The sequence below is a fragment of the Abramis brama genome (assembly GCF_963993115.1).
Source record: "Abramis brama genome assembly, chromosome: 12".
NCBI lineage: Eukaryota > Metazoa > Chordata > Actinopteri > Cypriniformes > Leuciscidae > Abramis > Abramis brama.
Window position 1 is genome coordinate 7,912,089 of NC_139974.1, and position 13,909 is coordinate 7,925,997.

Below are 13,909 nucleotides of genomic sequence, written 5' to 3' on the forward strand. Positions count from 1 at the left end.
AACACATCACCTGGATAATAAGGCAAAAACATATGCTTTCAAACAGTACAAGCACTATAAAGGACTCAAAGGTCTTTGTTTTTAGTCCTTGATGAAGACGAAGATGATGATGATGATGGGGAATATTCGTTGTCCAGTGTCCAGAATTTCATACTCATAATCTGGAGCCGCTCTGCAATCCTTTTCGTCTTCAGTTCCTCTCTCTTTCTTTCTTTCATAACACATTTAGTCTCTTTCCGTTTCCTCGTTCACTTTCTCTTCTCACTCAGTGTGAACAGTCTTTGGCGACCGAGGCTCCCCCAGTCCCGTTGCCCACCCCAAAACCAACAAGTGCTGAGCAGAAGAAACCGGCCGCGGTCAACTGCTCCTGTCCTGCAGGGGAAAGGGTAAGACTTCCAGGTCAAAGGTCACGCTGGTGAACCCCCATGTTTAACATGCAAAAAAATTGAATATTAGCCTTATGATGCTGTACAGTAACCAAAGTTATTTACAGGACATGAGAAAGAAAAGGCTAAATAGACTTTAATTCTTTTCTGAATCATGTGCTGAAGAAATTTTAGTCATGCCAATCAGGAATATTTTATGTTCTATAAGAAAAAATCAGTGACATGTTGGTTACCACACACAAAAAAAAAATTAGTAAAAGCAAGCAAAAATTAAATTTACAGTGCATATAGTATAGCAACATTCCATATAGTATAGCCACTAAAATTTTCCCTTTACAGTATTTTAACTCCAACTTAAACATCTAACATAACAGATTTTTTGTACATAAGAATACATACGCATTTACTTTATATCAATTATTTGTATATTTTTTAGTTTTAACCCTTAGGAATATCTCGCCCTATAGACATTTGTTTTTACTGAAGGACGAGTCAAAATAATTTTCTGTGTAAATCAAAAGTGTCATGGATGCTTTTATAGAAATCAGTTTGTATTGAACCTGTAACATTTCTTTAACCCTAAAACCGAATTCTGGACAAATGTGGGCAAAATAATTTTGATTTATTTTTAAAAAATACTTCCCTTGATCTGAGCGGTACAAGACTTGGCTAATTTTCCTAAGTCTGCCTCCTGAACACACACAATTTTTTTTTGACTCAATTCTGCAATGTTAAGTGGGTGAAAAAAACAAACTCCTTAATCTTGTATTTGGGTCAAAAATGGGCACCCATAGAAATGAATGGGAAAAACTGTAATTTAGAGCATTCTTCTTGTATAAATAAATCAATAGATCCAATACAATGCATATCTAACATACACACAAATGAAGGGCTGATCCTGTACAACATTCTCATCATGGCAAAAACTCACACTCAAAAAAAATAAGCATAATTTACATAGAAAATATGGTACTTTTTGAAGTAAATAAATTCAAAAATACCCCCAAAATAAAAAAACACACCATAAATGGATAGACAAAATTTTATCGAAGACAGTGATATAACATTTATAATAAATAAAAAATAGGATCACATCTGAGTCCTCTGTGCCCACATTTGTCCACAATTACAGAATTAAGGGCTATAAAGTGAATACGGTTTGAGGGCTACAGACATAAGGCTGGATATCAATTTTTTGTTAAATCTGAACTTTCTTTTGTAATGCATTTAGTTCCTTTTTGTAATGCATTCATTCTATAATCTCTCTGATTTCTGCCCTCCACTTTCAAAACGTATCCCCTCATTGCTCTCTCTTTTGCTGTCTCTCTCAATCTTTCCCATCCTACAGGGTGAGACAGGTCTACCGGGTGCCACGGGGCCCAAGGGTGAAAAGGTCAAATAGTGTTTCAGTATCACAACAACTTTAATATGCTTTTGCACGTCTCTGGATGCATTTCCGACGGGTTCCTCATTGGCTCTTTGCGTAAACTGTACATCTGCAGGGGGATCCTGGTCTTAAAGGGACAGAAGGACCGCCAGGGCTCAAAGGGCAGAAAGGAGAACGTGTACGACACTCATACTATCTCTTATAATGCTTCATAAAGCTCTTTAGATGAATGTAATATTAGAAATGTTTACTGATTTTCACATACAAGTTAGAGAAAAACATGATTTATTTTTATATGATATTGATCTGCTTCCATCTCTCTGGGCCTGGAGAATAATTGATCGGTGTTGATTGATTATTTGCAGGGCCAGGCTGTCTCTATCAAAGGTGATAGAGGAGAAAAGGTAAGGTCATGAATTTAACAGCCAAACTCCTCAAGATAGACAAAGCACAGTGAATGTTTAGTCTGTGTGTGTGTTTGTTTGTGCACGTGTGTGTTACTGTCGTTTTCATCAAAAACTTAATTCTACCCTTGATTCCGAAAAAGAACAGCAGAAAAGAAACAAATGTTGAAATTGACACAAAAACAATACGGATACCATATTTTGAACAGCAGAATTATGGGTCCGCCAACCTCAGAGGATATGCAAAACAAGAAGCTGCGCACTGAACACCCACTCACAGCGCTTAAAACAGACAGACGGACAGACGGACAGACTCCAGGACAGAATTACCTCAGAATAATCAGTCATAATTAGCTTCATCAGTCAGAGGTTGCTTACGGGAGAATTAGACGACCGTGGTGTGGGGAACAGAGCGGAAACGGCCATTATTTAAACATTTACCTGTGCTCAGTGCCATATCAGTAAACGTCCAGATTTCACTCATTTGATCTGTGAAGACTTCTCGAAAACAGTGTTATTTTGAGATTTCCACTGGAGCAAATTTAGATGCCAGCCGACGCCCACAACTAGAAAAATGTTGCATGCTGGATTGGTCAGTGGAATTTCCTGCTGGCGACCTAGAAACGGCAAATGTGAATATTGACCCCTACTGTGCTGGAGCAGATTAACAATTACAAAAACAAACACGCTAAACAATTACTATTCCTCATACTTTATAGTTTAGAACTAACCCTTAGGTGTGCTGTTACTTTTCGACACGGCAAACAATTAGTTTCTTACTCAGTGCTTTTGTATTGTTTTCCTGTAATAATATCTCAACATTCTTAAAGGGATAGTTCACCCAAAAATGAAAATTCTGTTATCATTTACTCACCCTCAGGTTGTTCTAAACCTGTATGAGTTTCTTTCTTCTGTTGAATACAAAAAAAAAAAAAAAATTTTACAGAATGTTGGCAACCAGACAGTTGACGGTAGCCATTGACTTCCATAGTAAGCTGTCTGGTTACCGACATTCTGTAAAATATCTTCTATGTCAATAGGGTAAGAAAAGAAAAATGAACTTAATTAGATAAAATAATCCCATAGACTTCCAATAAAGGAGGAATTCTAGCCAAATGGGCCAGTAAATAACTACCCAGAATACTTTAGCCAACCTCATATCGACATGCTAAGACCACCTTACACAAACGTTTCTATTGTTATGCATGATTTGTGTGTGTATTTATGTGTCAGTGATTTGCACGAGTGTCCATGTGTGTATGTATGTGTGCGTTCATTCTGTGTATGTGAATGTGTGTCTGTGTACTCACGAGTATCCATGTGTTATAATGTTAGCTAGCAGCATATCGAGGAGTTTGCTGGTTAAAGTGCATGATGCCGCAAACGCATGTTTGTGTTTGAGGTGTTGTCTCTCTGTCTCTGTCTCTGTCTCTGTCTCTCTCAAACGCTGTCATGTATTGTCATCTTCCACACTGAGTTGTGCTGTGGTGCAGTAGTTCGCACATGTGCTTTTGACATGGTGCACATATGCAGAAAGAGATGCTACCACATGGTGCTACGTATCGTTTACAATATTCAATGCTTAATTACTCCATTTTTAATGATACTTTCAGTAACCCATATCTGGACTCTGTCCGCTATATTTTCACTGAGTTTGCTGCAATGCATTCTGGGATTTTCTTTAAGTGCTATATTAGAAAGTGGCCAAAAGCTAACTTAGAAGGTAGCATGATTGTTACCTACCATTTGAAAGATCTTTTTGTATCATGTATACATTTTATATAGGTTGCCAGCTCTCTACATGTTGTGTTGCTTTCTCTTGATGGTGTTTATCTTTGATCGTTTGGCTTTATCGAAGTGCAAAGAACTTTGAGAATAATTATAGACTATCAGGCTTGTAAGCAGCAGCGTGTGAAGTCGTTACTATAATCAGGTCATAAAAGCTTTTCTCTTGTACTATTCAACACTCAGAATTCCAGGAGATTCCCTGGAGTGCACGAGACGTCTGAAAGGCAAGATATAATGGGAACTACTTCTTTAGGTTTCCTTAGTGGTGTTTAGTGGTTTAGTTTTGTGATTAATTGCCTTGACTAGAAAACTACACTGACTGCTGTTGGCCTCTTTTTATATTGTGATCTCACAAGACGTTCTACATAATTTATAACCCCTTACAGTATGTGATTCTTTGTCATGATGATGTGAATATTGTGATTATGTCTGATGCTTTCAAGCAAAAAGTTTTTTTGTTGTTGTTGGGTGGTTTTTTGGTCATGTTTTTTGATAAACACTTTTGGTTGGAAGGTCAGATTTTTCAGGTTTTCATTGGAACATTTTGAACTGTATGTAAATTAAACTAATTAGTGCTTCACATGCATTTGGCCCCATCGAAACATGTACAGCACACGCCAAAGGATGAAACGTTGTCACGTCCAGGAGTCATGTGACATCTTAGTACAAAGCCATACTGAAATCCCATCTCTCTCCACAGGGGGACAGCGGCGAGCGCGGTGAACCTGGAGCTAGTGGAGACAAAGGACAAAGAGTAAGATACACTTCTTTTTTTTCTTTTTTTTGTTGTAAGATACACTTGTGTACATGTAACATGGAATGGCATTTGCTATTGACTTACACTTGAGTTCAAATGTTTAGGGTTGGTAAGATTTTTTTATGTTTTTGAAAAGAAGTCTCTGATGCTCACCAGCTCTGCATTTATTCGATCAAAAATACAGTAATTTAAAATGTAATTTATTCCTGTGATCAAAGCTGAATTTTCAGCATCATTACTTCAGTCTTCAGTGTCACATGATCCTTCAGAAATTATTTTAATTTGCTGCTCAAGAAACATTTCTGATTATTATCAGATGAAAACAGTTGTTGCTAACCATTGCTAACTATGCAGAAAATATTGATGCATTACTTTCAGGATTCTTTTATAAAAAGAAGGTTCGAAAGAACAGCATTTATTATATTTACATCTATTTATTATTTAGAAATATTTTGTAAAACATTTATAAATGTCAATTTAATGTATCCTTGCTGAATAAGATATTTTCTTTCCATCTTACTGGCCTTAAACTTTTGAATGATAACATATTTTCAGTTGAAACCGAATATTCAGCAGAAAATAATGTAGACCTGGACTTGATATTGTACATTGTGTTTGGTTTGTGAATGCTGTGATATTATTGGTTAGTTTTATTTTTCCACACCCATGCAGCCTCGGTTGCATCAGCTGACGTCTAAATATTCTTAGTGATCCCATCGCAGAGAGGACTCATTCCTCATAAAAATACATACATTTTTTTGTTTATTTGGGTGTTTTTAGGGATCAGATGGTTTACCAGGTCTGGCTGGGAAACAAGGCGATAAGGGACAAAGAGTGAGTAAAAAATGTGAAGTTGATGGTATATTTCGACGGTGTATTGACTATTGACCAAGCATGTGATGAACAGGGTGAACGAGGAGTTGCAGGTGAAGCTGGGTTACCTGGACCTCTCGGACCAAAGGTAAAACATCACCACCTTTAGACAGAAGAGTTAGAATATGATTTGATCAGTGTCAAAAACGAACTTTTGCCAAGAGATTGTTATAATTCTAAAAATATATCAATATGAAATGATGTGAAAAAATATGACCACTTTGGTCAGTCTGAACAATTGTGGATGTTACCTATAAAATCAAATCAACATCAAATTTAAAATATTGCACAAAAAACATAACATAGCGTTAGATTATACAGCTCTCTACTGTCTGCCGTTATAGTCGATTTCATTGTGTTCACTGTAGGGAGTGTATTCTTCACGTAATCTCTGTGTTGCATCATATTTAACACGATCTGACCCATTTTAATTCAGGGTATCCAAGGTGATTCTGGTCCGCCCGGAGCACCAGGTCCTCAAGGGGTGTCTGTAAGTATGACGTGTGTATTTAAATCAGCTGCTTATACTGATGATTATGGAAGCCCTCAGAGTAAACAAAGAAAAACTTACTTAAGACTTTATCATAAATGCAACTTTATATTTCATAATTGCAACTTAATTTCTCACAAATGCTTGTTTGTATCTAACAATTGTTCATTCTTAAAAGGTTATTTCACCCAAAAATTACAATTAAAATGTGTCATTAATTACTCACCCTCATGTCGTTCCAAACCCGGAACACAAATGAAGATCTTTTTAATGAAATCTGAGAGATTTCTGTCCCTTCATTGACAGCTACGCAACGGACACTTTGAAGCTTCAAAAAGTTCATAAAGAGTTCATTTATAAGTTTAGTACAAATATTCTGAAGGGACGCTTTATATGATGAACAGATTGAATTATTCATTATTATTTAATATTATTATATTAAAGTTTTAGTAATTTTATTTTGTGTTTTTGTGATTTTGTGAAGTTTTTTTGTATATGTCTAAGTAGTTTTTATACATTTTTATTTGAGTTTTAGTGCAGTTCTATTACAACAAGTTAAACTAAATGAAAATATGAAATGTTGCTTTGGCAACTAGTTAAAATAGCTGAAATGTTTCAAGCAACTATAATGTTTTTATGGTTTTAGTTTTATTCAACTTTAATAACCCTGCTGTAGTGTTTGTAACATTAAGAGCATGTTGTGTTTTTCATCAGGGCGGTGCCGGAAATAAAGGAGACAAAGGATCCTCTGGAGATAGGGTAAATGATGACTGACACCTGTCAATCATAACAACTATGTTACCACAAACATCATTATAGGCCTAGTGATCTGAACCCCTTACGCTGAACTTTGGCACATAACTCGTCCTGCACTACAGACATGAATGAGTCTTAAATCATGCTGCAGATTTTTTGCACAGCAGTCACATCGCCTTGTGTAAATGTAGTTTAGTCTGTCATTGCAGAGCCTCTTTCACCCACTTCAAGGCCTGGGACAATGTTCCCGGTTGTCTTCCCCTTGTCAGCACCCCTGTTTTAGTTTTGATGCTTTGTAATAACTTGGACGGAGTCCAAACTAGTCATTGTCAAAAAGCACTGTCCATTCCTGTCAGATCCAAACTCTACAGAGGGAATATTTCAGCAGTGTCCGCAGGCAGACTGATAACTCAAACAGATGTCAGAGCTGATGCAGAATCCATATATCCTGTTCTGTGGGGGCGGTGTGCAACCAGACCGTTTCACATGGTACAGCATTTCCGTCATTCCACAGTCTGTCTGACGGTACACCTCCACACACACGCTGAGGTTGTTAAGACAAATTTGACTTTTCTGAAACAAACTTAAACTCACACGATTGGTTGAGCTGATGTTGCTGTATTTGACTGGTTGGGATGCTCAAACAAACAGTTTCCCCCAGGAGTCACAATGTTACGCTTTCCAGGAAATCAGCTATTTTATTATGTTAGCTATTTTAATGTGGAAAAAGTACACTGTTGAAAAATTATGCAATTTTAATGGTGAAAGACTGTGGGAATGTGACTGTAAAAACATGAATTTCCTTGCTGTATATGGTGAAAACTATTTCATTGTAAAATTTAAATTAAATTTACAGTTTTTGGAAAAAGTCAACCTATGAAAAACCATAACCAGTGAAAAACCATAAATTGACATTCCCAGTCCCGTAATTCCCTGTGACACCTTACATTTGATGTTTTTTATTTATTTAAATAATAGTTTCTTCCTATTTTCTTTGGTTATCAGTTAATCGTTTGTTATTTGTTATACAGTACATTAGGATTTTACGGAAGCCCTGAACCGCAACGTAAAAAAAAAAAAAAAATCTGTAAAAAAAAGAAAGAAAAAAATGCTATCATTTCGAGATTAAAGTCGAAATATTTTGAGATTAAAGTCGAAATATTTTGAGATTAAAGTCGAAATATTTCGAGATTAAAGTCGAAATATTTCGAGATTAAAGTCGAAATGTTTCGAGATTAAAGTCGAAATGTTTCGAGAATAAAGTCGAAATGTTTCGAGAATAAAGTCGAAATGTTTCGAGAATAAAGTCGAAATGTTTCGAGAATAAAGTCGAAATGTTTCGAGAATAAAGTCGAAATGTTTCGAGAATAAAGTCGAAATGTTTCGAGAATAAAGTCGAAATGTTTCGAGAATAAAGTCGAAATGTTTCGAGAATAAAGTCGAAATGTTTCGAGAATAAAGTCGAAATGTTTCGAGAATAAAGTCGGAATGTTTCGAGAATAAAGTCGAAATGTTTCGAGATTAAAGTCGAAACTTTTCGAGATTAAAGTCGAAACATTACGAGAATAAAGTCGTAATATTTTTTTTAGTAAAGACCTGCGCTCGTGAAGTCGAACTGCTTCTGACATGGATCTAAACATAATAGTAGCTTTTTACTTTTATCTGGGCTTTCAACAAAAGGAAATTCTACAGGTGCTAATCTGCCAACATGGCATTACCATTTGTCTTAGGAGGACGTTACAAAATATACTGCGCCGGAATACACTTTACAGGCGAAAACACTTTTCAGACTGGATGGAGGTAGCCAGCTTTATATCTGAGGAAATAACGGGATCCGGCCAAATGATTGGATACATAATGATGCACTTAAAATGTACCCAGAAAGGATTTACGGTGAAGAGGGAAACAGTGCAGTTACTGTTGAGTGTTCTCGACCCAGATGGCGTTGTGTATAGACGAGAAAAGACGTGACGTGAAAGTTTTCGGCTCCCTGCTCAACACTGGCGGCTGGCGCAGGGCTGTAGTGTGTTTCACGTTACGTCAATGAGGCTGTGTTTGTAATTTTGACTTTAATCTCGTAATGTTTCGACATTAATCTCGAAATATTTCGACTTTAATCTCGAAATATTTCGACTTTATTCTCGAAATATTTCGACTTTATTCTCGAAATGTTTCGACATTAATCTCGTAATGTTTCAACATTAATCTTGAACCGAAACGTAAAAAAAAAAAAATTCTAGCATTTCGAGATTAAAGTTGAAATATTTCGAGATTAAAGTCGAAATATTTCGACTTTAATCTCGAAATGCTAGAATTTATTTATTTATTTTTTTACAGATTTTTTTTATTTTTTTACGTTGCGGTTCAGGGCTTCCGTAGGATTTTGTAACATCTTGTCTTGTTAATTGTGTTTTTATTGCATTATTTAAATGTCATGCTTGTTACCATGATGGTGTTTTGTGTCTGTGCGACACCGTGCACCTTTTATCAGTATTATATCAGTTTGTGGAAAAAGCTATTTTTGATGAACTTTGATTCTACATGTGGCTTTTACATTACTAAATCAAATTTTAGTGCATTAAAGGGATAGTTCACCCAAAAATTAGACTTTTGTTATTACTTACTTACCCTCAAGTTGTTCCATACCTGTACGAATGTGTTTCTTCTTTTTAACACAAAAGAAGATATTTTAAAGAATGTTGGTAACCAGACCCCATTGACTTTCAAAGTATTTTTTTTCCTACTATGGAAGTCAATGGGTGCCGTTAACTGTCTGGTTACCAACATTCTTCAAAATATCTTAATTTGTGTTCAACAGAAGAAAGAAATACATACAGGTTTGGAAAAACATGAGGGTCAGTAAGTAATGAAAAAAGGTGAAATATACCTTTAATGGGTTGGGTTGTTAACATTGTATCAGTTAATGAAATACAATTATTTTATTTTTTTTAACTGAAAGTTAATAAAACCTGAAATGTTGCTAACATATTTTTAACAGTTAAGTTCTGGCTACCATAGTTGCGTTTTTTGTTTGTTTGTTTGTTTTTTACTGTAAATTTCACAGATTTTATTATTATTATTATTATTTTATAGTGTACACATTTCAGCTTTAACCGGCTTAGTTTGCCTTGGTAGGCAAAAATGCATTACTTTTAAAGATAAATACTGGTGATCCAATGCAAATGGAGCAAATAGGAATATTTTTAGAACCAATGTATAGTTCATCAAAACAGGAAATATCAGATTATACTTTTGCGAGAATGGTTTAACTTTTGAACTGAAATGACCTTGAACTCAAAATAAATACATCATGCAAACTCATTTACCATCTGTTATATTTCCTGAATTCCTGAGCTGAAACAGCAGGCTCTGTGTAGTGTGTATTACACATGTTTTTCAAGAGCTTGTCATTTTATACTCATTTCCTGCTGCTGTTGTCTGTATTAAAAAAAAAAAACTCCTGTCTAGACAAATATAAGTAGTTTAATGTTAAAGGAGTCGCTCAGCCTCGCTTCATTCCAAACCTAAATGTTGTTTGTGGGACAAAACGTAGAAACTGGGGAAAAGAAATAAAGACCTTGGATGTGACACTATTCTAAAGGAATTAATTAATTGTTCTCAGAAACAAATTTCAGAACAAATTGCGTGCTGTTAAAATTATAGTCATTTACCAAGACAACTATCATGAAATTAGCATTGTGAAATTGTAAGCAGAATATAGCACACAATTAAATATTACTAATACACTACTGTTCATATGTTTGGGGTCGGTCATTTTCTTAATTTTTTTAAAAGAATTCAAATGATCAAGATTTATTTTATCAACAATACAATAAGAACAGTAATATTGTCAAATATTATCAAAAATTTAAATGACTTTTCTATTTTTAATATATTTTAACTTTAATTTATTTTAAAAATGTACTGACCCTAAACTTTTGACTGGTAGTGTATATATTTTTATGACAGAATTTTCCATTCAATGATGTCTGACTTTCGAATGTTGTTTAGGGCGAACCAGGTTTAGACGGGTTTCCAGGTAAACCAGGTCTTCCAGGAAAAGAAGTAAGTGTTCAGATGATTCTATAATGTATATAATTTGTCATGTACCATTTTGCTCAGCATAACGTGTGTGCTGGATGTTGAAGATATTAATGTGAGCTTGAGTCAAGTATTGCTAAGTATTGCTTTGAACTAAATGACTTCATGCTCCTTTTCTCTAAAATCAGGGTGTTAGGGGCCTGAGTGGCGCTCCTGGACCAAATGGAGTCAAAGGAGAAAAGGTATGGACACTTTTTTTTGGGGGGATGCTGGTTTCTTTGCTTTTAAAGATCTGGGCAAGTCTTTTATCCATCCTCAAGTTGCTCCAAAACCCATATGACTTCAAGTTAAGTCTCATTTTCAAAGTTATTTGTGACCCTGGACCACAAAACCAGTCACATGGGTCAATTTTTTTGAAATTGAGATTTATACATCACTTGAAAGCTGAGTAAATAGCTTTCCATTGATGTATGGTTTGTTAGGATAGGACAATATTTGTCCGAGATACAACTATTTGAACATCTGGAATCTGAGGGTGCAAAAAATTTGAAAATCGCCTTTAAAGTTGTCCATTTATGTTCGCGATTGTGCTGCATTCACTCACAAAAATAAATGTTTGATATATTTACGGTAAGAAATTTACAAAATATCTTCATGGAACATGATCTTTACTTAATAGCCTAATGATTTTTGGCATAAAAAAAAAATCTATAATTTTGACCCATACAATGTATTGTTGGCTATTGCCACAAATATACCCGTGCGACTTGTGACTGGTTTTGTGATCCAGGGTCACATTTTTCATTTCTTTGGTAGTTGAAGATGCACCCAGATATATTTAACTCTTCCCTTTTTCACATAAAATCCCAAAACACATACAGTATATGTGGAAAATTATAGTTTTGTATGATATGTCTGTATTTCTCACGCTCATCCACAAAGACACCCATTCAAATATGCAACCAGTCTGTGTCATTTTATCTCACACACGCTTTCATGTACTTATTCCCAAAGGAAATGACAAAAATGTCAGACGTTGCAGCTTGCCGTATAGACAGTTTAACACAACTCAGAATATCAAATCACTGTTTGTGGGATTTCAACCAGCATTGAATAAATCTCTTGCTTAAACCATCCAAATGTGGCTTCATATTCTCTGTGTTTGTTTGATAGGGTGAACAAGGTCCTGCTGGAATACCTGGCGATGCAGTAAGACAGTTGATTCGTAAACTGAACGATTTTACGTTGTAAAACAGCATTGAGTTGCTCATCTGTGTTTTTCCTCAGGTTCAGATGGCAGGACTCAAAGGGGAGACTGTAAGTGTAAAATCTCTTTAGAAGAGGAGTCTACCCTTTGCTTCTTTAGAGTATTCTCTAAACTGTGTGTGTGTGTGTGTGTGTGTGTGTGTGTGTGTGTGATGTGTGTGTGTGTGTGGTTTTCAGGGCATCCAAGGAGAACGAGGACCCCCAGGAGCTGACGGCCCCCCTGGACCTCCTGTAAGATATATTTTGTAATGTAATGCTGTTTCAAACTAATTTTAATTTTAAAGTTACGTATTGGAGAAGAAAAGTAAAGTTAGTTCTGATAAAAGCTCCTGATTGTAGATGATACTTGATATTTTATATCTAATGCAATGACATTCAGACGTTTTACATAAGGCTCAATTTTTGAGATCACTGTACATTACATTCATGGTCTGTTTATGAAAAAAAGCAGCATTCTTGTGCACTTCATTGTTTTTAATAAGCCTATTGTTCATGTTGTTTTTCTCAGGGCCCACCTGGACCTCCAGGTTTGCCCGGTGAGATGGGTGAGAACGGACAAAGGGTAGGACATTTATATTTGATTGTAATAATCCATCTCGGCTGCTTTTAACGGAGATGTGAGTTGTTCTTGAACCTGATCTGGGGTAACCATAGAGACTGGCTGGAAACTGTGAATCTCAGTTCATGTTGTGGTATTTTTGAGTGCTCTGTGGGGTCAGATTAAAGCGAGGAGCTTGTTAGGAAGAGAGACAGGAGATGTACAAATGCTCTCAGATGCCCTCAAACTGATGATATGACTGCATCATTAAAATGTTCTCAGGGTACTTGGAAAACATTGTTTCTTGTCAAAAATAATAACAGCATTTGGATAACAGCTCCAAAAAATGAAAAACAAGCAAACAGAACAAGGTTTTTGTGCATTTAAATGAAAATTCTGTCATCATTTACTGGCCCTTATGTTGTCCCAAATCAGTACAACTTACTTTCTTCTGGAGAACACAAAGGAAGATATTTTGAAGAATGTCGGTAACCAGACAGTTGACGGCACCCATCGACTTTCATAGTATTTGGAAGTCAATGGGTGCCGTCAACTGTCTGGTTACCGACATTCTTCAAAATATCTTCTTTTGTGTTCAACAAAAGAAAGAAACTCATACAGGTTTGGAACAACTTAAGGGTGAGTAAATGATGACAGAATTTTTTTATTTTTGGGTGAACTATCCCTTTAACTAAAATCAGGCGTTGCGTCAGTTCTGGCAGGTCACATCAGGAATATGATGCCTATCACAGCATTCCTATATATATATAAGGTCCATTCAGTATCATCAGCAGCTTTATCGTGTTGCTCAGGAGCAAATTACCCTCCTCCATCCCCAGCTCCTCCTTTCATCCAGTCAGGATTTGGCCTTCTGATATTCCTCTTCGAATCAGACTCATTTTTCTTGAATTGTGTTGTAAATTGAACTATTGAACATTAATGATATCTTCAATACATTCATGTTGGTTCTATTCTGGGCAAGAGCAGAGATAACCAGAACAGAACCAACATAAAAAAGTATTGAAGATATCATTAATGTTCAATAATGCCATTGAAAACATAGTAAATCTATCCCTCAAAGCCTCACTTTCAGGGATAGACTTACTGTGTTTTCAATGGCATCTGCTGTAAAAAGCTGTATAAAGCTCCTAGATCACTTATCATTTTCCATGTTGTCTGGTTTTTTTTTTCTTTGTCTATATTTTTGCAGTGTTTCGTCAACA

At 35.7% G+C, this 13,909-nt stretch overlaps 1 protein-coding gene across 1 annotated transcript in view; it reads left to right on the top strand.

The window, feature by feature from the left end:
• col22a1 (collagen, type XXII, alpha 1) overlaps nucleotides 1-13,909 on the top strand; it is a 66,698-nt gene that overhangs the window by 26,436 nt on the left and 26,353 nt on the right. Inside the window, exons 9-23 of the mRNA XM_084131327.1 lie at nucleotides 270-386; nucleotides 1,735-1,779; nucleotides 1,889-1,951; nucleotides 2,139-2,177; nucleotides 4,666-4,719; nucleotides 5,503-5,556; nucleotides 5,630-5,683; nucleotides 6,032-6,085; nucleotides 6,800-6,844; nucleotides 10,853-10,906; nucleotides 11,071-11,124; nucleotides 12,056-12,091; nucleotides 12,170-12,199; nucleotides 12,326-12,379; nucleotides 12,657-12,710. Coding sequence (XP_083987453.1) covers nucleotides 270-386; nucleotides 1,735-1,779; nucleotides 1,889-1,951; nucleotides 2,139-2,177; nucleotides 4,666-4,719; nucleotides 5,503-5,556; nucleotides 5,630-5,683; nucleotides 6,032-6,085; nucleotides 6,800-6,844; nucleotides 10,853-10,906; nucleotides 11,071-11,124; nucleotides 12,056-12,091; nucleotides 12,170-12,199; nucleotides 12,326-12,379; nucleotides 12,657-12,710 — 807 coding nt within the window. The remainder of the gene's footprint in view (nucleotides 1-269; nucleotides 387-1,734; nucleotides 1,780-1,888; nucleotides 1,952-2,138; nucleotides 2,178-4,665; nucleotides 4,720-5,502; nucleotides 5,557-5,629; nucleotides 5,684-6,031; nucleotides 6,086-6,799; nucleotides 6,845-10,852; nucleotides 10,907-11,070; nucleotides 11,125-12,055; nucleotides 12,092-12,169; nucleotides 12,200-12,325; nucleotides 12,380-12,656; nucleotides 12,711-13,909) is intronic.